Source organism: Electrophorus electricus, chromosome 4 (genome assembly GCF_013358815.1).
Source record: "Electrophorus electricus isolate fEleEle1 chromosome 4, fEleEle1.pri, whole genome shotgun sequence".
Lineage (NCBI taxonomy): Eukaryota > Metazoa > Chordata > Actinopteri > Gymnotiformes > Gymnotidae > Electrophorus > Electrophorus electricus.
The window spans coordinates 23,696,345-23,723,046 of NC_049538.1; the positions used below are offsets into that span (position 1 = coordinate 23,696,345).

The 26,702-nt window shown below is 39.6% G+C and overlaps 3 protein-coding genes across 5 annotated transcripts; all 3 read left to right on the plus strand.

The window, feature by feature from the left end:
• Window positions 1-1,159: 1,159 nt before the first annotated feature.
• cd9a (CD9 molecule a) lies at window positions 1,160-5,471 on the plus strand. 2 transcript variants are annotated; one of them, XM_035525743.1, is made up of 8 exons: window positions 1,160-1,513; window positions 3,463-3,565; window positions 3,672-3,769; window positions 3,976-4,050; window positions 4,172-4,273; window positions 4,391-4,480; window positions 4,578-4,661; window positions 4,794-5,471. In XM_035525743.1, the coding sequence occupies exons 1-8, from the start codon at window positions 1,445-1,447 to the stop codon at window positions 4,857-4,859; spliced, it is 687 nt and encodes a 228-aa protein (XP_035381636.1). In that variant the 5' UTR covers window positions 1,160-1,444; the 3' UTR covers window positions 4,860-5,471. The 2 variants fall into 2 exon arrangements, with proteins under 2 accessions (XP_035381636.1, XP_035381637.1); XM_035525744.1 differs by lacking the exon at window positions 1,160-1,513 and adding an exon at window positions 2,518-2,784.
• A 6,288-nt stretch (window positions 5,472-11,759) lies between these two features.
• si:dkey-88e18.8 (major intrinsically disordered Notch2-binding receptor 1) lies at window positions 11,760-15,814 on the plus strand. Its single transcript, XM_027015142.2, has 3 exons — window positions 11,760-13,769; window positions 13,877-14,062; window positions 15,441-15,814. The coding sequence occupies exons 1-3, from the start codon at window positions 11,760-11,762 to the stop codon at window positions 15,624-15,626; spliced, it is 2,382 nt and encodes a 793-aa protein (XP_026870943.2). The 3' UTR covers window positions 15,627-15,814.
• Window positions 15,815-18,733: 2,919 nt separating this feature from the next.
• On the plus strand, window positions 18,734-26,668 carry cfap161 (cilia and flagella associated protein 161). 2 transcript variants are annotated; one of them, XM_027015122.2, is made up of 7 exons: window positions 18,734-19,008; window positions 19,138-19,227; window positions 24,481-24,548; window positions 24,689-24,770; window positions 25,142-25,300; window positions 25,712-25,785; window positions 25,984-26,668. In XM_027015122.2, the coding sequence occupies exons 1-7, from the start codon at window positions 18,937-18,939 to the stop codon at window positions 26,195-26,197; spliced, it is 759 nt and encodes a 252-aa protein (XP_026870923.2). In that variant the 5' UTR covers window positions 18,734-18,936; the 3' UTR covers window positions 26,198-26,668. The 2 variants fall into 2 exon arrangements, with proteins under 2 accessions (XP_026870923.2, XP_026870922.2); XM_027015121.2 differs by having other exon boundaries at window positions 24,310-24,548; window positions 25,984-26,666.
• The last annotated feature ends 34 nt before the right edge of the window (window positions 26,669-26,702 follow it).

A 26,702-nucleotide genomic window follows, 5' to 3' on the forward strand; every position in this document is an offset into this window, starting at 1 on the left:
CCTCGTTATGGGAGAACAATAGGAGGAAGTCTGGGCACAAGAGAAACCAAAGGATTAGTCTAGGACTGAAGACAGATAAGACAAACCAACAGAACAGTAGTGCCAAGCTAAACTTTATGAACACACGCACATAAATATATCTACACTTTCTCTCTTTCTCTCACGCTGACACACAAACACAGACATACACACGCACGCACGCTCTCATACACAAACACAGCCTTGAGAGCCCACATTTAGCCAGGCATAAAATATACACCATAGATTGAATGTTTCCATCAAAACAAAAGCAGAGAATGCCTGAAGCAAAAGTATCCCTTAATAAAATCATTCAAAAACACTGATTCTCATCTAGCATCTCATACTAGCTGCCAGGAACACAGACGACACATCTTATATCCACTCGTTGAGATTCTCCACTTAGACATTATTCTGACTATCAACAGATTAGACATTAAAATCCATTACACTCAGCAGACATACAACAATTTCACATGCATAAAAACACATTTATAACCATCCATTTTAACCAAACATTTTTACATTATTTTTAACACAAATGTATGCACTCATAGTCTATATATACAGACACATAAACAAGACAATATAATATCAACTCAGCATATTATTCAGTTTTGGTAGAAGTATAGAACTTTAGTTAGATTTCCTTATGGTTAAAAGGTTTATTGAGAAGCATGAAAAGAAAAAGTACACAAAAACAAAACCTTGAAAGATACCCCAGCTTCCACCCCTGTGGGACCCCTGTGTATGTCTTTAGGAAGAAACCCAAGTAATATTAAAGAAGGAAATAAACGCAATTATTCCGAGTCAGATTTTAGAAATCTTAAAAATCGTATAAACTTTGAATATCCTTACTTGTTTCACAGTATTTATAACTGTAATACTGATTTGATCGTTGTGAACGTGTGCGTAGGATTGGACACGTCCACGTGCCACAGACTCCTCAACTATGCACCCAGTTATGCGCACAGGCCTGAAGCAGGTGCGCGATAATATATCTATAGAGTATATATGAGGAAAACAGGGCGCTAATAGCAGCTGTTTGCAAGCTGAGCTGACTAACGGAATGACGTCATTCTAACAAGAAGCATTAAAAGCGGAGCTATAGATTTCATTCTGAACAGACAAAGGAACGAGCCATAGCGCCTGAACTAAAAATTCACACTTCCCAGCGCAATATTAATAATAAACTGTTGTATTTCGAAATACAACAGTCATTAAATAAATGACAGTCTCTACAAGAACGGAGAGGACTTTTGTTCGCTGTGGGGCGCCCCACGCACAGTTTTTACATAAAAGTGTGAGCGAAGGAGAAGCCACACGAGCCAGGACGCGGAGATCTGTTCGTGGTGTGGGCTTCTACAAAATTACAAAACAGTTTCTTGTTTGTCGGCTGTCGCTGGGTAGGTGAGACAACATTGTGATGGCGGCCTTGACCGGAGGAGAGATGTGCGTCAAATACTTAATGTTCGCCTTCAATTTCATATTCTGGGTGAGTGCACATGAGATTATAATGACGCTCATGAGTAACGGACCGGACCGACAGTAGGCGCGCGGGACAATGTAGCTAGTGTATGAGAAGATGTTCAAATCAATGGACACGTTTGTAGGATCTTATTAGCAGGCTATCTTTAATTTATCGTGCGATTTTGGAGTCCCGCGGCAATAAAGAGTCCCCGAGATTTTATTTAGTGGCTCACTGCGTGTGATCGTTGTTTTGATTGTTTCTGTTTAGTTGTTGACCCAATTTTAGTGTGCTCACAGAATATATAACTGTTAGTCATCAAGCCATACGCGCATCTGTATCCGTGTGTGTGTGGGGGGGGGGGAACAGGGAGAGAAAAGTATGTGTGACGGGACAGGTTCTGAATTTTGAGAATGTTCGTGTGACACTCATATCCACTGACCTTATTCACGACTTTATGTTAAAGGCCCGTGACTGCCCACGAGAGCTTTGGGATGGGTGTATTTTTCCCGGGGGGTTTATCTATCTCATATTGTGTCTAAGATAAAGGTCTATTTATAGTGTATGGCAATCAAACACGCAGACTAGTTACGGGCCCCATGTGTATACATATTTAAAGCATAAATTGAAGTGTGTGTGGGGGGGGGCACCTAATTATAAATAGCATCCTTCTTATTAATATCAAGTTTGCATTATTCAGTAGTCAGAAAGAGGAGTGGTTGGGGGTTGGAGAGTGCTGCGCTATATATAGGCTGTATAATGGCGAGAGACGAGAGTGCATTTGGATAATTGTTTTTAGATTCGTTATTTATTAGACGATCTTAAGTTTTATTTGCATGGTGAACAAAGAATGGGTCAGTCACGCTCTATGACTTTATTTCTCCCCTCAGAAATAGCATAATAAACCAGTGTCGTGTGAGAATTAATCATGTTTACAGAGGGGAAAAACAGCCACAGTAGTTTTATGTGGCCTAAGCAACTAGGCTGCTGACAGGAGGAGTTAAAAGTTACTGAGGTGAGCACAATGCAACTTCCTGAATCGTTGCTTCGCTGTTTTTGCTGTGCGAGTAGTAGGGAGAAAAAACCGTAATTTCCAAAAAAGCAACAAACAAAAAAACCCCTCAATTTATTGTAATAACTAACATTTTAGTGTTTGCAGTGGACATTTTGGAAGGCTTTGTAAGTTATTACCGCCTGAACCAGCTGAAGCAAGTGTATGTAGCTTGAGCAAAATGGGACTGCCAGGAAGTATAACGTGTGTAAAATACCTGGTGTTTATCTTCACCCTTCTGTTCTGGGTATGTCGTCTATCAAACACAGCGTCTGCTAATACATGTGCTTCGTTGTCTCTTTTGGTGTATTTAACAAAGAGAAAGAGCAAAGTAATTTAAAGAGTCAGAGTAATTTAATGTTGTGTTGACCGAATTTTATAGGTATCTAGAGGTACGAAGAAGCAGCCACTCAAAAACGTGGTTACGTACGAAATGTGGTTGTGTTGGGCTCTGTTTTTACAACCACCAGCTTAAATGAGTGCGTTGTGGGCAGCAACGTAACCCTGGCATGGAGACTGCTGCTTAACAGGCCTGGTTTTTAAATCACAGAATTAGGTCAGGCAGGGAGGGAGAGGGAGAGAGGGAGACGGAAGCAGGAGCTTTTTAAAATGATTTTCTTTCAGTCAAGTGATTTATATGGATATCGAAATATGGAATCGTTCAATATTTCAAATTATCTTCTGTTTGCAGAAGTGTGATTTGGATTAGAACTGACTTATTTGGCCTTCCTAATTCGGTCTCTCTCTGGTTTGCAGCAAACAAGGCCTATAAAAGGCTAGTTTTGCAATGCAACAAGGATAATATATTTCTAGGACCTACGGTGGCGCTCTTATGTGAAAAACAGTCCTGTGTGTGATGTGTGAATTTATATTTATATATATAAAAATATAAATAAATGTGTGTGTGTGCGCGTGGGTGTGTAAGTTGGCAGGTACAGGTGTATTGGCTGTGGGTCTCTGGCTGAGATTTGATCCCAAGACTAAAAACCTGTTTGAGGGGGAAAGCTCTCCCTATGTGTTCTATACAGGTCAGTGTGTTGTGTATGTTTTATGTACAGGTTTATGTTTACATTATGTGTAACTTTTGTGTGTTGATGTGCACATGGAATGGCAAACATTGTGTGTTTGTGTTAGGGGTGTATATCCTCATAGCAGCAGGAGCATTGATGATGGTGGTGGGGTTCTTCGGCTGCTGTGGAGCTATTCAGGAGTCAGTGTGTATGCTGGGCTTGGTAAACACAATCCTCTTTCTTTTCCACTTCTTTAACCTGCCTACTCCCCTTTTTATATTCTTTTTGGTTCTGTTTGAGACTCTCTCATTAGCCATTCCCTCAAACAGATTTGTTCTTTCTTACATAAACTTGCATTTCAGTGGGTACAGAATGGCTAATCTCTAACTGTGTGCGTGTGTGCACTCTTGTTCTCTTTTTTGCCACAGTTGTTCTTCTTCCTGTTGCTTATATTTGCAGTGGAAGTAGCAGCTGGAATTTGGGGATTTTCCAATCAAAGCAAGGTCAGTGTTCTCTCCCTTTCTTGCTGTCTCTCTCTCTCTCTCTCTCTCTCTCTCTCTCTCTTACACACATGCACACAAATTTCACCATATCCCTCAAAGCAAATTTATTTTACTGCTGCAGGTAGTTGATGACATCACTCAGTTCTACAGGCAAACGTACAACAACTATAAAGAAAACAAGCAAGAAGCTCTTAAAGAAACCCTTCGTTTGATTCAGCAAGGGGTGAGCTCTTTCTGTGCCTTTTTAAATCCCCCCCCCCCCCCCCACACACACACACACACACACTGTCTCACACTCTTGCTATGGAAATCTTGAATCAAGATGATTATTTCCCTTCAGCTTAACTGCTGTGGAACCTCCAGCACATCTGAAGTCGTTCCTGAAGACACCTGTCCCAAAAAAGAAGGACTGGAGGGGCACATGATGAAGGTAAAAACTCACCACCGTAATATAAAAGTCTGATTTTCCTTTTCTTCTGGCTGGTCTTGGTGACACAGGATCTGATTATTATTTTTGCACCTTTCAGAGCTGCCCTGATGCTATTGACGAAGTCTTTAATTCTAAACTGCATATTATTGGAGGCATCGGTATTGGAATTGGAGTCATCATGGTAAAACTGTCTACAAACTTTCTACATAATTTGTTATGTCATATTAGTAATAGCAACTGGTCATGTTAGTTATGCTGCTGGTTAAACATTGAGTGGTTAGCACTAGTGTACCTTTTAATCTGTTCTTTGCAGATCTTTGGGATGGTCTTTAGTATGATGCTGTGTTGTGCCATCAAGAAGACCCGGGAGATTGTGTGAGGGTAATTTTACCTGGGAAACAGTGTATTCATGTTGCATGATGTATGTCCCAAAGCACTTGCTCCAATCTCATCAGCTAAAGGCCAGTTAGATCACACTAACAGTCACTAACTCCAAACAGTGCTGGGTTTCTTTTCACACTGGAGCCAGTGCCTGTCAGTGTGAAAAAAACCCAGCACTGCACTGGCTCCAGACAGTGCTGGGTTTCTTTTCACACCGACGGGCACTGGCTCCAGACAGTGCTGGGTTTCTTTTCACACCGACGGGCACTGGCTCCAGACAGTGCTGGGTTTCTTTTGTCTGGTGGGGAGTTCAGGCTTTTTCTCAGTGCAGCTGTATGATTGGTTCAAATCATGTGTTTAGAGGACTTTGTTAAGCCTATTGAGAACCTTCAACTACTAACTTTGTATATTTTTTTATCATTACACTAGATTTTAAAGACTAAATATTGTTTGCTCTGTGGCATGTGATGTATTGCTTCTATAGTTATGAACTGATATGAGCTTTTTGAATGTTATATTTGTTTGTGGTTTTTGAATAGGGTTATTTTGAGCTACCAGAATCAATGCACATGGCTCAAATAAATATTAAACAATCCACAAATTTTATTGATATTTTTCCTTTATTGAAAACCATGATGGGGACGGTATAATTATGATGTGAGCATGTATGTTGGTGTCGTATTCGAGGGTTAAAAGTTTTTGTATTCTCATACTGATCAAGACCTCAATCAACACATTAGTAATGAGCTGCAGGAAAAGTTAATGGATCATCATTTCCTGTAATGTCAAAGCACTAACTCAGACTGTGTATTGAGTGACCACAAACGGTGAACACTGACATGTTGTGTAATCCTCTTGGCTGTAATACTTGGTTAATATCATTCAGCCCTATTCTAAACACATCCTTTCCATTGCTGTACTGATTAGCTTTGATTCCATTTTTGTTATATGTTGGCAGTATACCACAAAAATCCAAAATGTCTTCTCCCCAGTATTGTTCAGCCATATATGATGATAATCTTTTGAGTTCACATTAGCAATTTGATGTAAGGGTGAGTTGCATGTCTAAACTGGCAAAAACTAGACATGACATTTTGCAAGCAAAAACTTGGACAAAAATTCTGAATCATATTTCTTGCTTGAAAATGTCAAGGGTGGAAAAAGGAAAATGTAGGCACAACTTAATATAAGTACTGAAATATGTGTACAAAATAGCATGCTTACCCTTCAGTTGCATGTTTGTCATTTTTTCAAGGTGGTACACTTTATTCAAAAACAGTTGTTTCCTGATCTAGTATTTCTCATGCTCATCTGAAACTTCTTACTTAATAACAATCAGGATGGCTTCCAGAGAGAAAGAAGAGAAGAAAATTAGTGAGGCATGGTGGCCATACTTCATTGCTTCATAACAGCATGACTTTCCTTTCCACTTATGCCTGGCCCACACTAAAGTCTTATTAGTTTGCAGGAAAACCTGCAATGTAGCAGTTTGAGGTTTTGAGAATCAGAACCTTTTGGTTATTACCCCTAACCTCTTCCTTATGGAAAGCCCAGACCCTACACTACCTCAAGTTGTTTATATGGACATTTACATTTAGCTGATGCTTTTATTCAAAGCAACTTATAATTATAACTGAGTACAACTTGAGCCATTGAGGGTTAAGGGCCTTGCTCAGGGCCCCAACAGCAGCAACTTTGCAGTAGTGGGGCTTGAACCAGCAACCTTCCATTTTCAAATCAAGTACCTTAACCACTGAGCTGCCCACTGCCTGGATACAATATTGCTGAATAGGTGATGATGGCATCATTGTCAAGTGCTTACAGGGTTTTTCTGGACTAGTTTCACTTTAGACTATTTGCCACCTCCATGTGTTATGTCTCCCATCTTGAAGTCCAGATGCAAGGTGCAGAGAGATATGCCAGACCTCATTGTGGTTAGCATTGTGGTCATAGTGGATCCACTGAACTGTGGAGGGGACTGTCACCTGTGCATCAAGGTAGCTAATGTGAAAACAAGGAAGAAGACCTACACTCGACCACCTGATCGGATAGCTTCATATCCTAGATGATGTTCCTAAGTCTTCATCTGTTCCTTTTATTGGACAAATATCTGCCAAGTTTGGGGGCACCTGCAGAAAAGCGTGATCAGCTGATGAGATCCAATAAGTGTCCTATTGGCTGAGACGTTGCTCATCAACAACCAATCCTAGCAAAGTTTATATTAGTTTGAGAGAGTTGCTATGTTATAACTGTAACATTCATTTGAGTGCATCTATCTTTTGTACTGCACATAAAGCAATATACCCAAACACCTGCATATTAACTTGCACATTAACAATTGCAATTTAGTCATGCTACTATGCTATTCATCAATCTAACAATAAATACCTAATGACAGCCTGACTCCCATGTCCTGACAGACATGTCACATCTAACCCAATTACCTACCACATATCCTATTTTACTTTTGGGGCTTTGTGTAACTTTGTTTAGGAACAACGATCAAGGACAAAGAAAATCTGAAAAATGATCTGTGAGTTCTGGGTCGCTTCAGCCTTATTTTTGCAAAGGATTTGCACAATTTTATATTCCAGCCCCTATTAACTAAAAACAATACTGTGCTGTAGTGCTGCTGCTTTAGCACTGTGATTCTAGCAAAACTTGGCCGCAATAGTAAATCAAATTGTGAAAATAACTGTCAATTAAAATTTTAAAGTACTTTTAAAAACAGATAAACAAAAGCACTAAGAAGAAATTACATTTAATAAACTTTTTTTAAATTAAACATTGTGCAACAATTTACAACATTCCTTGTCTTTTATTTTGATGACGTCCCAGCAACAGTTGGCCATTTCACGGAGCTAGCTGCACCAATGGTCAATATCTGACCATAACTGCAGCCGGCTCAATATTTTTGGGATCGCAAATCACAGCTAGCCTTGCTTGCCGGCTAGCTAAATATCAGTGATGGGAATTCTGGCTTTTTTTAGTACACCAGATTATATTGCTCGGCTCTTTGACTCCCAAACAGCTCTTTCGGTACCACTGTTGTCTTAAATAATCTAGCTAAATTTAGCAATGTTTCGACCTATCACTGTGTGCACGTATATCTCTTCAATTATTAGATGTAATTATACTAAGCTTTATAATTTTCGGGACACAATTTTAATTAGTTTAGTGTAAAACATGAAAAACAATTATACGTGTATATTGCACGTTTGCGACTGTCACTCAAGTTATTTTCTGCTGTTCGCGCCTTCCTGTAGCGTCTGTAGATGACCAGAGCCCCTCCGCCTTTCAACTTAATGGTACAAGCCTGTGCTGTCGGCACACGTGATTTGTCGCACAGCACTTACGTCGGTGCAGGTGTGGCGATAACGTGATTCTGTGATTCTGTCAGATGACGGCTCGCCGGCGGCCGGCCCGTCGTCATTAGCGGACGTCGTGTGATATTGGTTAGCTATCTAGCTATCTAGCTAGCTATCTTGGCTGGATAGTTCCTACCTGTTGCAAAGCACAATGTTTAAGAGACCATACTAATCTTGCAATTCATTAACGTTATTTTATTACAAACTATACATTTTCTATGTTATTTAATACCACATTTCTATAATACAGTAGCATCTGTCGTATTTTGAGGTTGAGAAAGCGAAAGCCGACAAAACCAAATAGGTAAATATGTAGCTAGCCAATGAAATTGTATCGTTCAACAATGAAGGGATTGAGAACGAGATGGTGAGTTAGCCTGAAGTCTAGACGGTCATATCTATGAAAATAACTAGGCAATTCAATTTCTACTCTCCAAATGATGAAAAACACCAAACTTACATAGTGTATGGCTCTGGTCAGCGTTCCTAAAATAAAGTGCCACATAGACGGGACATGCTTTTAATCTTCACATTCCAAAATGAGTGCATCATGTTCGTACTGCTAATATTGACTCCACACGGTAGCTTTTTTTTTTTTTTTTTCAAAATACTTAGATCTGGAGTGTTAATTATGAAGTCTATCCTGAGCTAGTACAAAGGCTGGTTACAGAGAATTTTATATTAAGCCTATAATTATTGTTCTTGTTTTGTTGGTATTCTACCAAGGGATTTACCCTACTTCTCAAGTCAGCAGAAACTCATTGCTCAAATGAGCATTATAGTGCCCCAAACCCTACACCTTCAACCCCTGCTACATTGTGTTGAGAATGCTCTGCCATCACATTTGTCATATTAGAAACAACACTGAAGAACAAGATAGTGGCTGCAATTTGTAGGTACAAGTAAGTTTTTCTAATTTTGCACTCCTTGACTGTAATTATTAAGCACCTTTATCTTTCTTGCTCTCTCACACACAATCATACAATCTCTGTAGTATATCTAGCAAATGAGTAACACCGACTCACTAACAAACCCAAACAATTTTTAAGAACGAGGGCATTAGACAGATTGATTGCATCAAAGTACATATGTGTACCCACCCATGAAAACAATCCTATAATTTCACCAAATTGCGGTGGAAACTTTGAGCAATGATTCAATTAATTTTATCCTGATACACTACTAATCTGTTTGTTTGTTTTTCCTCCAGAACCAAGACTCAAGATTCAAAGGTTTTAATGCCATATGCACAGCAATCTGTCAATTACACTGAACAATGAAATTCTTATTCTGCATTCCTTCCATTACAGCTAAGAAAAGAACAATTATATAAATATAAAAAGATGGAGAAAATAAGTTCAGCAAGAAAATAAAACAGTATATTATGTACATATCAGGTAGGCTATGTTAAGCTTGTGCATTAAATGACACTGAAAAGTGTATTACTGGAAAATGTTCACTGAATATAAAGTTCTCATTGAAATGTAGTGGTTGAATAAAAGGAGTAAGTTTTAAATGTTCTTGTGCAAAAGTCCACAGTAAAGTGTCATGTGCATTTTGAGCAAACTGCAGTCCAGAGTTATGCATCAAACTGTGTGTGTGTGTGTGTGTGTGTGTGTGTGTGTGTGTGTGTGTGTGTGTGTGTGTGTGTGTACATGTGCACATGCTCATTGTATAATTACATAATTGGATAGATAGAGTTCTTGTGTCACTGGTGGTTATTTACAAGTCTAATGGCCTGTGCATAAAAGCTGTTCCTGTACCATACTGATGGAGTATGAAGAGACCATACAGGGGGTGAGCTGTGTACTGGATGATAATGTGTACTCCTGTAATAGGCTGCTCCTGTGATGGCTCTGACAGTCTTCATCACCCTCCAGAGTCTTTCAGTCCTGTGCAGGGCAGTTCCCAAACCAAACTGTGATGCCGTTGGTGAGAAGGCTCTCAATGGTACCCCATGTAGACGTTTTTAAGGATTTTAGCTGGCATGCCAAACCTCCAGCCTTCTCAGGAAGTAGAAGCATTGCTGTGACTTTACTAGTTGATAAGCAGAATCAAGATTTAATCTATTTGTAACAAATAAAACAGACATATGACAGGCGTTAACCTTTTTGGTAATTACTGTAATCTTACCTGTGAGCACATAATTCCATTTTGTGCCGTCATATTTTAAATTCACTAAACATCTGTGATGCGCACATATGCTAAAAGCGCAGTAGCTGTTTGTTGCCCCCTTGTGGTCATGACAATTTCAGATTTTCAGGAGGGTGGCGGAGTGTTGTGCGCGTCTATGAACTTGTGAGAACTTTAATCGGATCAGTTTTGCTAAGGTGAATCCGTTTTAACTGGTGTTTGTGTGAGTAAAAAACAGTTGTGTGTATGTATGTATGTATGTGTGAGTTTGAATGACTGCAAGCAGATATGTGCGGAAAACACGTTTTGCTTATTCAGACTGCAGTTTAAGTGCGCTTGCAAGTTGAGACTGAAATTCATTACTGAACACATGCCCTTCAGCGAACGAGCGCGGCTGTGAAACAGCATTAATAAATGGTCTGCTTTTTATAGTAATGACAGTGGGACACGATGGGGAACAGACCAAGTGTGTCTGCTCCTGTCGTTAGATGGCATAGGTGTACAGCTCTTTTAAGTCATTCACAGTTACTTCAGCACTGCTCAAGTATGCTCGGTAATGCTCTTCTCGCACGCTATTTAAAATGATGTAGCCTATTATACAGGGAAAAAAATGGCGCGTGTTGTGGACTGTCTTGATGGTAAACGTAAGCGGTATTCTGTCCCTGGAGTTTTCAGATGACCTGCTTCAATGATAGCTTAAATGAATGAGTGCTCGACTGTGCGAGTTTCTACGTTTCTGTATGAGTTTTTGATGACGTTATTTCTAGATGTTCTACTATAGTGCGCTCTAAAGATGCGCCTCTCTCGTATGCTATAACGATAGTTGCTATTTTAAGGCTCTGAATAAGGTCGCCACTGTGATACACTTGATTTCTGCTTCATGGAATTGCTGGAGGTAACTAAATTTTTTCCCCATTAAATTTTCTTGCCCGGTCGATTCTATTTTGCTCATAAAACTGGAAAAGTCGTATTAAGTTGAAGCAGGAATCGGTATTATGAAAAGTCCATTACTGCAGAAAGATGACCTGGTTCTCTTTTTTACACATTCTGTAATGTATATATATTTGATGTTAACGTTATTAAAGAGCAGCCATCTGTCGATAGAAACCCAATGATGTCCACGGTATTTTGCGTGTGTCAGGTAGGTAGATTATTACAAATTATTTAGTACACTTGTAAAAAAATAAAAAAATAAATAACCTTGCTGTAATGCATTGTACATCTAACCCATGAGATACAAGGCTGTGTGATTTAGGACCTTTGTCATATGAAAAGGATCAGTGGATGCTGGTATAGTTTTGGCATGTGTTAAATGTCACATGTAAGCATAGTTTTTTGCAGGTGAGTTCAGAAGCATTCAGACCTTGTTCCAGCTTATGTTCAGATCTCCTGCAGTTATGTCAGGCACCACAGATGATCCACTGGTGCTGTTGGAGATTCTGGAGGTGCTGGGTGCATGTCGTGGGCGTGTGTCGTACGCCGACGTCTGTGTGTACCTGAGCGGCCGCTATGAGCTGCAGCCGCTGTTGGAGCTGCGGAGTCTGCTGTACTCCACGGCATGCCGAGACCCATGCTTCCCTGCCACGCTGTTCCGCGAGCGGTTGCACCCACCCTGCAGCAATCGGCTCTCGGCCGCCGCCGATGTTGTCTCGCTCTTCAATCTGCTTACACACACCCGCCTGCCTCCCTCGCGCATGCACACGACTCAGCTTGGGACCTCCTGCTTGGCCTGTGGTCAAGGGTGTGCACGCTGTGATTGGCTGCAGGCACAGGGTGGGGCTATAGCCTCAGGCTGTAAATATGAGGGTTCCACCGAAGGATTGATCATTCTGAGCGGCGAGGTCTCACCCACACACACTCCATCCCACTTGCTTGCACACTCCCACTTACATCCACGCTGCCGAGAGAGCATGGAGAGTGTGCACTCTTTGGACATTCCCACTGACTGCACAGGGAATCAGGAGTCAGCTATCAAGGTTCTGGCAACTACTTCAGATGCGGATCCTGTTCAAGCTTGTGCTCAGAAGAGGAGTGTCTTTAAGGGGGAGTTCCACAGCCTGTTACCACATATCCCCATGGAGATGAGTGGCCAATCCCAGGAAGGACTCAGAGAAGGAGGTGAGGATGTCCCCTCCCTCACCTGCAAGAACCCCTATCCTGATTCTGCTGTGTACGTACATGATTCTGCAGAACACCTGCAAGACGCACTCACTCGTGCACACAATCTTCCAGGACACACACACAACCCTGCTGCATACCCATATATGCATGCTACGCAGACAACTGATGCACATTCACAAGGACCTGCTGCACAAAGACATGATGCACAAATGCTCACTGCTGCCACTGATGCACACACTGCTCCACACACTCAATATCGCCAGAAGCATAAGAGCCTTGATGACCTGCAGAGCTCCACCTACTTTGGGCCTACAGTGATGGAGAGGACTCACCAGAGCCCAGCCATGACAAACAAAAGTCACAGTCTGGACATCGATAGCCGATCTGAAGGAGAATGCCCCAAGCATGAAAAACCTGGACTAAATAAAACCGATTCACGTAGGCCTGGATCAGAGAGGTCTGCATTAGACAAGTCTGGATTAAATAAACCAGGATTAACTAAATCTAGCTTTGAGGGCAGTAGTTTTGACATTCCTGGCTTTGATCCATTCATTGTGAGGTCGGTTCGTGACACCCTGAAGCGTCTGAGTGGACTGAGTTTGGATACTTGGTATGACTGGTCGCCAGATGCTGAGGGCATGGCGAGCGTGGCCACACAAACAGAGCTTCCTGAGCGCCGGGCTCTGAGGAGCCTCATGCTTAGTGACAAGCTCTCAATCGATAACCCTGATATCGCTGAGGATGACATCAGTGCTATCTTCCGTTTCCTAGACGACATTAGCATGTGTGGTTCTATGGCAGTGTTGCCAGGAGAGGGTGGTGGAGCCCAGGAGGGGGGCGGGGCAGGGCTACCAGAGCGACGGGAGCGTCTGGGGAAGCTCCGGCGTCTGTTCCACTCTCTTGAGGGGCCAGAGGAAGGGGTGCGATGGGGTGTCGGCCGGCTACTGCAGCGTGTCACGGAGCTGGAACAGCGACTTGAACCAATCTCAGAACTGCGGGATCAACTGGCCCTTGTCCTTTCCACTCTGAACCGGCTGGAGCAAAGAGGACAGCTTATACACTCACACTTAGAGCCAAAGCCTGTAGACCAGCAGCCTGGACCAGAACCCAGTACCCAGCAGCAGGGAGAGTTTATTCTCGATCCAGGGCCAGAAGGGGCTGTAGCCAAGCACAGAGGCCTGTTCACACGCCGGGCTTCCAGGAGCCACACAGGGAGCAACAGCTCTGAACACCACCGTGAATGGAGCATTAGCTTCAGCAAAGAGCAGCGCTCACAGCCCACACAGGTAGACATGCAGGCATACACACACTGCCACCACCTATAACCATCACCATATGTAAACGTGACTTTGTTTTGAAAATTAATAATGTCCTGCATTATTTAATGTCACAGACAGAGCAGCAGGGAGTTCTGCGTAAGAAAGAGGTCCACCCTGTGCAGGAGAGGAAAAATTCTCATCTTATTCCTGAGACCCATCGAGCTCCATTGCGAAGTTGCATGCATAGCCCTACGCTGAGGCCAACTGACCGTCCCAAAGTTTCCTGGAGGCAATCAGAGCTGACGCCTCTTGACCTGCAGGTAAGACCACTTAAGTACTCAGACCTACCTCCTGCAAAATTTAATTTCGATCTATGTTCAACACAAGTTCAACACAAGCAGAGCACCAGGAATTCTATGTGAGAGTGGTGCTTCAGATTAAACTGCATGTTCCTGTTTTGACATGCTTGAAATTTCTTGCTTAAAGACAAAACATTTGCACACTGCTATCACCAGTGTGCAGTTCAGAAAGTGAATTCACAAAGGTGAGGCAAGTATCTTGAGGCAATGCTTTTTTTTTTTTTTTTTTCATACTGGAAATTACACTTATATATGCCAGAAGACATTTGACAGATGTGAAGACAACTCTGAAATATACCAATATACCTAATGACTGGCTAGGCTAGTGAAAAAAAAAAATGCAGATCATGAGTGATGAAGTTAGCAGCTAAACAGATGACTGCCTGAAGAGCTGGAGTGTGTAATGAAATGGGAGAGGTTTCAAGACTGGCTGGCTTTGCTTATTCATTAGTGCCCTCATATATTTGGATGCCCTCCAACCAGGCCTGTCTTCCCTCTCTCATTCATTTTTCAATAAATCCTTTCTTCTCCGGTATCAAAAAGGCTTGTCATCACCCATCTTCAAAATCACCATTTTGATGATGACTCATCATTAGTTGCCCAGAAAACTGTGAAACTGCCAACCTATTTCAAAAACACTACCACGACAAACTAGGAAAATAAATTGGAAGGATTAATGCTTAGTAATATAGTGCCAACTGACATTAGCTATTAGTTTGTGTGTCAAAATTGTTGAACTAGCATATCTAAAGTAGTTATCATTGTTATTATATATTCTTCAGCCTCAAAAGTGTGAGAAACTGCAAATGTTGTATCTTTACTGGCTCATCATGCCCATCTTGCATTACCTTACAGCCTATACTTGAAACAGGCTGAAATTGGATTATGGTATTACATAGCTTAAAGTTTATGTTCATGTTTGTAAGGGTGGTTCTAGTAGTTATCTGGTAGCTACATTTCCACTCAGAATAGGCAGCTAGATCAATAGGCTTCAGGTAAGATATTGTTAGTGTCACAGAATAAATGGAACCATGAATTGATGGCAGTAGCTCAAACATGTTCAACACTGGTAGCAAAGACATAGTCCAGAGATTCTATACCTAGTATAGTCCATTTTATAGATCTATAGAAATAATAGCACTTTACACACTAGCTGTTTGTCTTTATATAATAGTTAATAAATGATCAAATATAGATTTTTAAAAGACAAGAAAGTTTTACCACTTACAAATGTCACCTATCTGAAAAACAAAATAAATGTGCCATAATAAAACAAATGATGTAATTTCAAGTATAGCCAGTTGATAAGGTAAATGATCACCACTGTGTCTGTTTTCAGGTCCCTGAGTCTCTGGACTTCTGGATGGATGAGGTTTACACTCCAGCGGCATCGGAGACACTCCTGCATCGCTCCCAGTCGCTCACACGTTGCAGCAGGAACCAGGCCTACCGCATCACTGCGCTCAGTGTCACTGCCACGGTCATACTCATCCTCGTCATTGTCATCCCAATATGCACTGCGTAATATGCACACACTCACTGTCATTTAGCACTGTATAATGCTTTTAGCAAGCTAGTTTTTAAGCAAGACCGCAAAATGAGTTAAGTGGGTTTTAACTGAGTTTTAACATGCTGCCCCTCTGTACAATAAATTATCTTCAATTAATAAATTTTTCCAAAGCACTATTTGACTGTATAGTTTGATGTTGTACTGTAAATATTTGGCTTATGTGAACTATTGAAATATAAAAAAAAGTATTTTTAAAAATCTAAATAAAATAAAAAAACTGAAATATATCCTAACTATGAAGATTTTCAGTTAGACTATAGTGGTAAATGTTTCACACTGAGCATTTAGACATGAGCATGATAGACAGTGTAGGCTAATGCTTCCATAAGAATTGTAATAAAAAAAATTGCATTATTTTGGATTTGGTAATAGTGTCTGAATTTCATTTTGTTATTTTAGATTTTTTTATAGGCCTTACACCAAAACACCATGGCTTCATATCTTTTTTGCTATCATTCTGTTTCAAAATCATAGCATCTCAAAATCATTGCAAGCAGTGCTTACTATGGCCTACACAGCTAAGAAGTGGCACTTGGCACTTGCCCCAAGTTAACTGGATGTTAGGTATGCATCAATGAGCAGAATTTGTTAATCAGCAAAAAAAAAATTTAAACAATTTCTTCAAGCTGGGAATATCTTTGTATTTAATGTTAACATTTGCTGGAAAATGAATATGTTCACATTAATATAAGAAATGTATGTCTGCAGAACAATATATGACTTTTAGTTTACCATTTAGCTCCTAGCTGACAGACACATGTATACATACACACACACACACACACAGTGCGAAAACTGTTTTAAGATTTTATGGTTCGAGGATGTTTCCGCTAAATCCTCTTGGCTGTTGCTGGAGTTGCACATTAGTATAATCCAATTCCCCAGCAATATGAGTCAGGCATAGAGATGTACTCAAGATAAAAGGGGGAGCCCTTCACTGAAACACACACAACAATAATATGTGTCCCACAGAGAAAGTTTAGTATGCTCTGCTACTTTGGATCCATTCTATAATTATTCTTCCTAACCTTGAGTAATGCTTGTATAAAAAAAGCATGCTTAATGCATGGTATAGTTATATACATGTTTTTATATTTTTGTGTATAATTAGAACTTCCTAAGACAATCCTTGAGAATCTCCAGCTAGTAATCCTTTTTTTGTTAAATTACAGCTATCAATATGACCAAGTTTATTAAAAGAGTAGAAAGGACAAAAACAATATAAGCAGTATATGCACAATGCCTTTATCATTCAGTGGTTGTTTTGCAGAAACTAGAAAACTTACAGAAATCAGCCCTCAGGGATCTATAATGGATGCAATGGATCAATGGCAATAACACACATACTCAGAAAAGTAATATCACAGGACCTGTAATGGGTTATGATAGCCAGTGGAAAGAGTGAAGGTAGAGAAGAGAAGGGGGGGGCGCATGTGTCCTCTTTTTCAGGCTGAAGGTTGCTGAGTCCCAGTTCTGTCTGCTGCAGCTGATTAATGTACAACGCCTCAAATCTGCAGAAATACAGGAGCCCCAGTCAGTTGCACTAATGTGAGGAAATCAACCAATAAGCTCATGCCCAGCTTAATCCAAACGAGCTTTCACTGAGTAATTCATGATGACGCGTCTTTCCGGATATGCCTAGAGGATATGGAGGCGCTGAAAGAAACAGCACAGAGGTGACACGTAGATCAGTAGGATGGGCTAAGCATCAGCTAGCTTCTGGTTTGATTCCCAACTGGACAATGGAGAACTTCAGTTTCTCTCTTTTTCACAATCAGACAAAAAATATATAATATCAATGTTTCTTATATTATTATAAATCAAATCAAATCCTCATAATCACCAAATACTAAGCGGCCTTATAAGTGGAAATAAGTGAAAATTATTTAGTAGCAATTATGATTTCCAAGTGTAAAAAACTGTCAGGAATGGCCTCCCAGTATTAAATGCTTACAGTCCTTTCCCATCCTATTATTCCAGCTTTCACCAAATGTCAAATAGTGTCTCAGCTTGGAAGCAGCATCATAATTTAGTCATGTTAATTAATGCGATATCTAAACATTGGATCTCTCATCTTTATTAAAAAAACAAACAAACAACCAGACTTACTATGAGGGAATTTACAATGAAGCAAACCAAGGACCCACTGTACAGGCAAATGGAGTTTTTGAGGACAACTGATGACCAAATAACATTTATACTACTAATACTACTAATCCCTGTCATATATTTACAATATAATTAATATAAAATATAATTAACAGGTATACTACAGCTCAGTTTAATGTTATGGCTTGCACCACATAGAAGAATATTGCTTTGATCAGCAAACAAGAGGGTGAATCCCCTAAGTGTGTAACAAGATCTCAATCATGTTAAGTCTGCAGCTTTTCCCTTCCTGTTAAGAGTTTTAATATTTCAGAGCTCAGCCCTCATAAACATCTTTTATCTCTTATGATCTGTCAGTTCCATTATGGACTTGAGAGGCACTTAACATTACTTATCATTTCTCTCTCTCTCTAAGCCCCCCCCCACACACACACCCACACCCACACCCACACCCACACTCCCTTTTTTAATAGTCATTTTTCTTCTGTTAAAGTCTCTGCAGTTTATGCTGTTCCACAAATAAAATATTTAAAAAATATATATACATCAATGCATAGATTCAAATTGCAATCATAAGCCATACAAAATTTTACCATGACACACAGGCACATTTGCATTTAATTTGGTACTCCAAATACCATGTTCAATGTCATATGGAAAGCCTAGAGTTTGTACCCTTTTAAAATTAATTAGTCTAAATAATTCAATGTCATAGTAAACTTAAAAATGAATTTACTAGATTGTTAGTGGGTAGCCTGCAGGTTCTGTTGCATAAAATCTAATAATGTTACAGGAAAATAAAATTGTGTATGATTCAGTATAGACTCGTGGCCTGGGCTTTATTTATTTACTTGTTTGTTTCCTCAAACATAGCTTAGAGTGATGATTTGAAATGATTGACAGCTGGCGATTTTAACAACTCCCTCATGTCTTGTATCCAAGGAGACCGGCAAACAAGTGTCCTGTACTGCTTGGTCAGCTAGCTAGCTACTAGAATGTGAATTACATTTCATGAATTATTATTATCGATACGAGAAAACTTGTAGATGTAAGTTTTCTGCAATGTACAAAATATATAGTAAGTAAAGATACTAAGGCATTTCGGCCTATCGATAGCCCAAAAAAAACTGAGCGAGGAACATTTATAGACACTGAGATGGCCAACGTCCGGACCTACAACCGTAACGTGCGAGTTGGAAACTGGAGAGAAGATGCGACTTTGGAAGAGGTTTGTTCAAACATCTTAACGCATAAATAATACACTTTTACTCAAAAATATGATAAAGTCGTTCTCGCACAACACAAAATAATTCTTGTTTAAAAACCCGGAACCAACAACTCAGCGTTGTCTCTGCAGGAAAGCCTTAAAGATTTTCTCCATCGGAAAGAAAAGGGACAGCTCACAGTTCAGAAGACCGGCATGTTGAGACAAAACATCCTGAAACCAGTAGGTTAAGCAACTCCGTCCAGTTTTACTTAATTTAATTATTTCTTTAGTTGTTTTATGTGTGTTTTTCTTCTTCAAATCACATAAAAGTTTAATAGTAACCCGCAAAATGGCATTTTCCCTCAAAGATTAATTGAACGCAGGAATGATGTGCTGAACAAAAACCTTGAATATAATGTTATGACTAGTCTGAATGTCCACTACAATTACTAATCAATTGGACCGTGTTATTATGCTGTTATTTTAACCTTTTTAGGCTTGTTTTAAAAAAAAAAAAATCATTCCACTTGGTCTCAATGGCTTTCGTAAAGATGCAGCATATTTTTGATACTGTTAGACTGCCCTCTATTGTCCCGATTATACTTCATAATTATGCGTGAGCTCAAACCCCCTCCACACAGACAGGGGACGCTGATTTAAATAGATCTTATTAGCGTCGCAGTTAATTGAGCAACCACTGATCTGTATTTAAGATGTCTTTATTATTGAAAATAGCCTATCAATTTGAAGAAGTAGCGTCACACAAGGTAGCATGATTAAAATTCACAGTGTAATAAAATAGTAAATTGCAGTTTTTTTTCAGTTTTGGGATAGTTTTACCATGTATTGAAAAGTATGGAATGTGCTGGAATTTTAAAACATTTTAATTTAACAAAACTGTCAGGCCATCTTTGTGGTAGCCAGTCACGGAATGGTGATTTCCCAGAACGAAACAGACTGCATATAACAGCCCAAATTATAATGAACTGTTTCCCCGCCACTAAATTATCTTAAACAACTTTTGATGCAGTCGCTCCTAAAAAAAACGTCCATTTCGGCTGATCTGATCACAACCGTCGTCCAGTACTAAGTGAAGGTGTTTGCAGGCTCCAGTGGATCTTGCACATGTATGTTGAATTGATTGCACAAACGACGTTGGAAAATGGTCAGGGATGCTCATGCCGACATAACAATTATTGTGTGTACAATGTGTCGCCGACAACGAATGACCGCCTACTGTCAACTGTGTTATGGGCATAACATTAAAACAGTTTTAGCGGAGTAAAAATGAAGGACGTCGTCTGAACACTTCGCTCCGGGTTACTCACAGTTCACACCTGAAAAAAAAACTGCAGTTATATTTTGCAAACATGACAAATGTCGAGGTTACAACAAAACCCAACTGTTTCCAAGAACAAACGGGTCGGCTTCCTTTGATTATTGCCTACTTAATTGGTAGAGGTTATATTTATCATGGCCATAGCTAGATACAATAGGTTAAACTAACGTTGACTAGCTAGGTATATCTCCCTGTATGAGATTTGACTAATGTAGCTGCATGTTTTTGTACAGTAGGCTAAATAGTACGTAGCTTTCTTAATTAACTAGCTATATTTTAAGCGTACCCATCATTCTCTTATCTGGTGCAAACTTTGTGTTTACAAAAACAATAAACTCCAAGTTTTTCCCCAAAAACTGCAAACAATAACCATCCCATCTGTTACTCTAGTGGACTGGAACGAATAAAAACCTCCCCGCTCCATGAAATATCACGCTCACTGCACGCCACGCACCTTTATGCTACTCTGCCAGAAAATAAATAATGATTACATGATATGAGTGACAAACGAGGCAGTGTTTTACGAATTCCATTACAGGTGGTCAGAAGTGAAGATATATTCTAGACATGGAATGGCATGCGTAAATAGCTTTAACCTCCTGACTACCAGCAGTTCAATTTTGTCCTCTCTACAGTACATATTTAGACTTAAATATCTCCCACACCAAACATACTACGACGCTAGCTCCTTTTGTTCTTTAAAGAGGACATTTATAACTTTTAAATGATCCGCATGTTATGGGGGTGGGGTTTTGGCAAGTTCCTCTTTCTCTTTAAAGAAAATGGCATCCATCAGCACAACCTGCTTTTATGGAAAGAAGAAAAGTGCTTATTAGTTATCACTGAGCAAATTTTGAATTGAAATGTTGTCATGTTTTATATTAATCTCCTTAAACCATTTTAAAGTAATATAACAATATATTACGATGATAGAAGAGTGTTTAATCAAATGTCCTCCACAGTGGACATTTGTATTTATTACCTACATTTTGTTCTCTGTATTTTCAACTGAGAAGGAAGGGATTGTCAATGACCTTGATATTTCAGATGAGGACAAAAGCAGAGACCTCTTGTGGAAAGTCAGGCCCCTTCTGAACAAAGTGAGGCAAGGATGTTTAAATCAGCTTACAACAGGAAAATTGTCCATTGATGAGCAAATGATTCCGTTTACTGGTCGCTGCCCAATTCACCAATATGTACCAGGCAAACCATACCCAACCGGATTAAAGGTGTTTGTCTTGGCCACACCAAGTGGTATGGTCTTAGATTTTGTGGTTTACCAAGGTAAGACCACCTTTAGAGTCACAGAGGGATTGGGCATTGGAGAACAAGCAGTCCTTCATTTGGCAGAGACTGTTCCCAGAGGAACCAACCTGTTTTTTGACAGGTTCTGTACAACTGTCATTCTCCTGCACACCATGATGGAGAAAGGCTTGGGAGGTACAGGAACTATCATGAAGAACAGAATTCCAAAGGAATGCAACATTATAGGTGATCAGGCCATCAAAAAGAAAGGAAGAGGGGCATCTGAGATGGTGGTCAGGTGAGATCCTGAACTTGCTGTCATCAAGTGGTTTGACAACAAACCAGTGGTCATGGCATCTTCTGCCTATGGCATTAAGCCACAGGGCACATGCACTAGATGGTCTAAGAAAGAGAGAAGGTATGTCCAGGTGCCAGTGGCAATTGCTGAGTACAACAAAAACATGGGTGGTGTGGATATGGCCGACAGGATGCTAAGTTTCTATAGGATGGCCACTCGCACTTGGAAATGGACAGTGCATACAATTTTCCACTTTTTTGATTTGGCAATCACCAATGCATGGCTTCAATATAAGACTGACTGCCAAGTTCTGGGAAAGAAACCACTGAAGTTCCTTGAATTTAAAATTTCTCCTTGGTGAGCAGATGATTACTCAGGTCCACGTATGAATCTCCAGTGAGAGTGAAGATGACTACCACTCCTCCACGTCAAAAGTGGAAACCTCAGCCAAATGCAGCTGAGACACTATGGGGCCATCCATCTCCCAAAGATTGTGGATGAAACGCATGCATCAAGGAGTCACAGGTCTGGTTGCAACAGCAAAACGTATGTGATGTGTACAAAGTGCAAGATCCTCCTCTGTGTTTCAAAGAAAGGGAATTGCTTTTTGAAATATCCTACTCCATTAACATAACTTTATAACATCAAAATACAAACACTAGACATACACTAGAAAAGAGTTACATCTAGATTAGCTCAGATGTTGGTAGTTTTCATCATAAATCTTGACAACGTTGTATTTCCTTTGGGATTGACTTACTGTGATTATGATTCAGTTTCATAGGTAGCGTGTTCAGATGTCCACTGTAGTAGACAGATTTTTATTTTTAAAAATGTTTTTATTTTAAAAATATAATGTTTTCAGTATGCTCATTGCCTTCCAACCAGACTTTTTTCCCCTGGTAGTAAGGAGGATATCCATCTCGGATGTCCAGTTATGTTTTGTTCGAGATGGATGTTGATATCAGGTTTGAACATATGCAATCAAAGCTCTGAATGCAAGAACCAGCAGTCAATGGTGTATGAATGCATTGTATTTTGTCTATGTAGGTATTGGCCAGGAGAAGGAGAAGTGTGTAAACAAAATATAATGTAACAAAAATGGCTTTCGAATCTCTAAGTATAGCCTACTTCACATTTTGATGCAGTGGTGCCTTTGTGAAATTGGCAATTGGTTTAATTAGTTAATTTTTGTACTTTAGTATAATAAAACAAAACTCTTGTAATACAAGAGTTCTCAAGATTGTATAAAAATGTCCTACATTGCTCAGTGACTTTACAATGACTGTAAATCTGGAAAAAACTCAAGATGTTGTCTAAATTCTGTAATACATACCCTTTTACTTTCAAATATACATGCTATACATATACATTTGCTTGCTTCAAAGTAGTGCTGCGAGAACAACACTGGAATGAACAGAAGTTGATCATTTTAGTTCAGCTACAGCGCAGCAAAACAGCAGCAGCAACAAAAAGCTGTAGATCGACATCCAATGGCTTCTTAACTGCTTGGACTGGGCATGGGGAACTTTGGAGAATCCGGAGACATGTTCTCCTTTTATGATTAATGAACATTTTTGTCCTGGAATAATCCCCAAACCATCTTAATATCAAGCAAAATTCAAAGTAAACTGGGATTGTTTGTGTCACCTAACAGCAAAGCTATTCCAACAATCACTCCAGGCTGAATGTTCATTTGAAATCAGAGCTATAGAATTAATATCTACTCTGGAGTTATTGCTGAGGTTGAGAATTATTAAGAGCCAGAGAAAGCTCACAGTCGTTCGGATGGCAAATGTATGGTGACTGAATAAGTATTTGTAAAAGATTATTACTAGTTACCTACATACACCTGTACACCTGACTCAACTGATAAGCCAATAAACAAGCTGGCTTTTGTTTAAAATGTGTACTGCAAATGTGTACCCCAAGAGCAGGAGTGGGAAACACTGTTGCTCTTAGTCTGCTATATAGGCAATATTTGTTTATTTATTTTTGGTATTTTTTGGGGGAGTGGGGGCAGGCTACAATAACCTTAATTAAAAGAGACCTTAGTTGGAGACCCATCACTTATGCATAATGCAAAGTAATTTTATCTGTTTCAGGTCTATGTTAAATATGCTGGGGTGAACTTTACAGCAATTTTCAGATTTGAGTTGTGACATTCTGCCTATGGTCAGAGGTCATAGGACTCAGCTAGCTGAGTCATTTGCTGTATTGTCATTTGCTGTGTTGTCATTTGAAGGGTGGGTTAGTAGGAGCCATGTTTCTTTCCAGTGTGTGCAGAGGCACAGTAATTACAGATGTCCTGTCCTGTGTTCATGTAGCTATACAGCAACACTGCAGGCTGATTAGTCTGTATAAAGAAGATATAGAGATATTCAAAATACACAAAGAATATTCCAGAGAAACAGATATAGTTTATTTAATTTTTCCCCAGGTGCATCTAACTGTGTCACAAGATGGATTTTTGCGTTATGGAGATACAGTAATGCTGGTAAACACTGAAGGAACAAAGTCTGACCCACATGAGCCCTGCACCCTCAGCATCATTGCTGACCTCAGCAATGTGATGTCACATTCACAAGTAAACACTGACCCGTATCTTCAGGGACCATGCCAGGTGGGCGGAGCCAGCAGTTTGAAGCCCTGTGTAAGGAATGCCTTTGTCATTACCAGGTAATCATTTTCAAATACATTCAAACCATGCTCTGACATACACACAGAGGCCTCAGGTATGAGTGCACCCATTTATAGAAAGACACACATGCTCATACACACACTCACCCTGATGAGCTTTTTCCCTTTCTGTGGCTTAGTGTGGATGGAACTTCCAATGGAACGGTGCTCAGATATGAGGAAAGCTTTGCCCTGAGAACTACAGCAGGCTTCGCTGGAGGGGTAAATGAGTAAAGGAGATAAGCTCATCATTATCTTCATAAAGATTGTGCGCATGCTACAGTCTCAAAGGGGAATTCTGCTCTAAGGCTTTTTCTTGTTGTTTCTTAGAAGTCTTAGTTTGGTGGTGCATTGCTTCAATATACTTGCACACATTGTCTGCATCTTCAAAATATAACTTTGTAAAAGTTCACAACTTTGTAAAACATTCACAACTTTCCTAGCTCTTTATAGTTGTAAGTGGATTTTGGATAGTTTTGGAGAACATTTTTTATAAAAATGACCACAAATTATTGACCAAATATGTAAAGGTTCTGACTTGTGTCCTCCCAAGTATAACAAAATATACATATGATTTTTGCATATTTATTTAGCTTTACCTGGCCAGTGATCTCAGAACATTTGAGAAGTGTGCTAAGTTGTCTCGTCAACAAGAAGTAAGCTTAGTGGAGCAGCATGGGTTCTTTTGCTGGTGGAGGGTGGTTTACTTTGACCCCCAAGAGCGTCTTGAACATGAGGGTTACCCTGTACAGGTAAACAGTGACCCAGACAGACACTTACACTAACACATTCAAATATGTTTGTTTAATAAGGGTAGCCAAATGATCAAAATATTACACAAATAAGACTGTAAAATGATTCCTGTAAAATAATGTTATTCAGTGACAATTCCATTGTGAAACTTGGGAATCATAGATAGGTTGTTCTTTTTTCACACATTTTAGTGAGGAAAAAGAAAATGTGAAGTCTCAGGACTTTGTGTGAGATTGTGTAAATATTGTGTAATATTGTGTAAATGATGTAAAACAGTGGTATTCTGTACAAAAGCAGAGCCTTTATGAAGTGTAGAAAAAAAATTCCAAAACTTATCTTTGATGTATAACCACACAAAAACACACTCAGAAAGTTTTATTGCACATGCACTGGGGACTGTGTGTCCACAGGGGAATACCAAGGTGCTGATTTCCCACTGCAAAACCAACCAGTGCCTGGCTGCTCTAGCCAATCATGTACTCTGGTAAGGCCACTTTACAAACATTACTACATAAGTGGAAGACAGGCTTTTCTTCATATGATCTTGATCATAGAAAATGAAAACAAATTCATTAGTTTTTCATTATTTCATATAGGAAATTCAGTGATGATCTTATCTATCCTTTTTTGTTGGATTAATTTGTGTGTGTGAATGTGTGTTGGTCTGTGTAAATATATGTAGGACTCCATTTGGTAAAGAGTATGAGGTCACTGCTCATACGTTTCTGGACTCCCATAAGGCAGAGCAGAAGAGTAACCACTGGATGTTTATCACAGCTGACCCAAACGAACAGGAACAGAGCATTCTCCAGCGACAGCATGTGTCCCCCATCACACACGAGCATCAACCCAATCCAAAAACAGTAATAGACACACAAGGAGAGAAAGAAAACTAATGCAGAAGCACAGAGAAGTTAGCTGAATAGAGAATTTTAGTCTTTGTCAGAAATATGCTAATAGCATGAGGTCTTTGTGCACATTCTAGAAATTTAACACAAAGTAATATTTGTACAGTCAGGAAAGACCTTCTTGGTCACAATGTCATCAAATATACAGAAAAATAAAAAATTAGAAACTTATTTTTAGTCTTCCCGTGGCCTTAGATCAATCTAGATGATGTATTCCTGATTAAAATGTGACCAAATATTTAAGAAGGGGGAATGTGTCTGGGTAATGAGTGAAAACTTCGGGGCATGACTAAAATGTGTCTTTTAATTACAACATGGATTTCTTGGTGACAAACATTTATACAAAGAATAATTGGGATATACAACAATGTAAAAAAAAATTCTAAACTATTTTAATGATTATATTTCATGGTAAATTGTCATCTTAGAGAGCAGGGACAGGTAACAAATATTTTTTCATTGTTGTATGTAGTTTTTATTATTGTTTAAAATA

Coding starts and splice junctions, on each gene's coding strand:
- si:dkey-88e18.8 (XM_027015142.2), top strand. CDS start 11,760: ATGTCAGGCACCACAGATGATCCACTGGTGCTGTTGGAGATTCTGGAG. Junction 13,770..13,876: donor AGCGCTCACAGCCCACACAG/GTAGACATGCAG, acceptor TTAATGTCACAG/ACAGAGCAGCAGGGAGTTCT. Junction 14,063..15,440: donor TGACGCCTCTTGACCTGCAG/GTAAGACCACTT, acceptor GTCTGTTTTCAG/GTCCCTGAGTCTCTGGACTT.
- cfap161 (XM_027015121.2), top strand. CDS start 18,937: ATGGCCAACGTCCGGACCTACAACCGTAACGTGCGAGTTGGAAACTGG. Junction 24,771..25,141: donor CAGCAGGCTTCGCTGGAGGG/GTAAATGAGTAA, acceptor ATATTTATTTAG/CTTTACCTGGCCAGTGATCT. Junction 25,786..25,983: donor CTAGCCAATCATGTACTCTG/GTAAGGCCACTT, acceptor AAATATATGTAG/GACTCCATTTGGTAAAGAGT.
- cd9a (XM_035525743.1), top strand. CDS start 1,445: ATGGCGGCCTTGACCGGAGGAGAGATGTGCGTCAAATACTTAATGTTC. Junction 3,566..3,671: donor TCCCTATGTGTTCTATACAG/GTCAGTGTGTTG, acceptor TGTTTGTGTTAG/GGGTGTATATCCTCATAGCA. Junction 4,481..4,577: donor TGGAGGGGCACATGATGAAG/GTAAAAACTCAC, acceptor TGCACCTTTCAG/AGCTGCCCTGATGCTATTGA.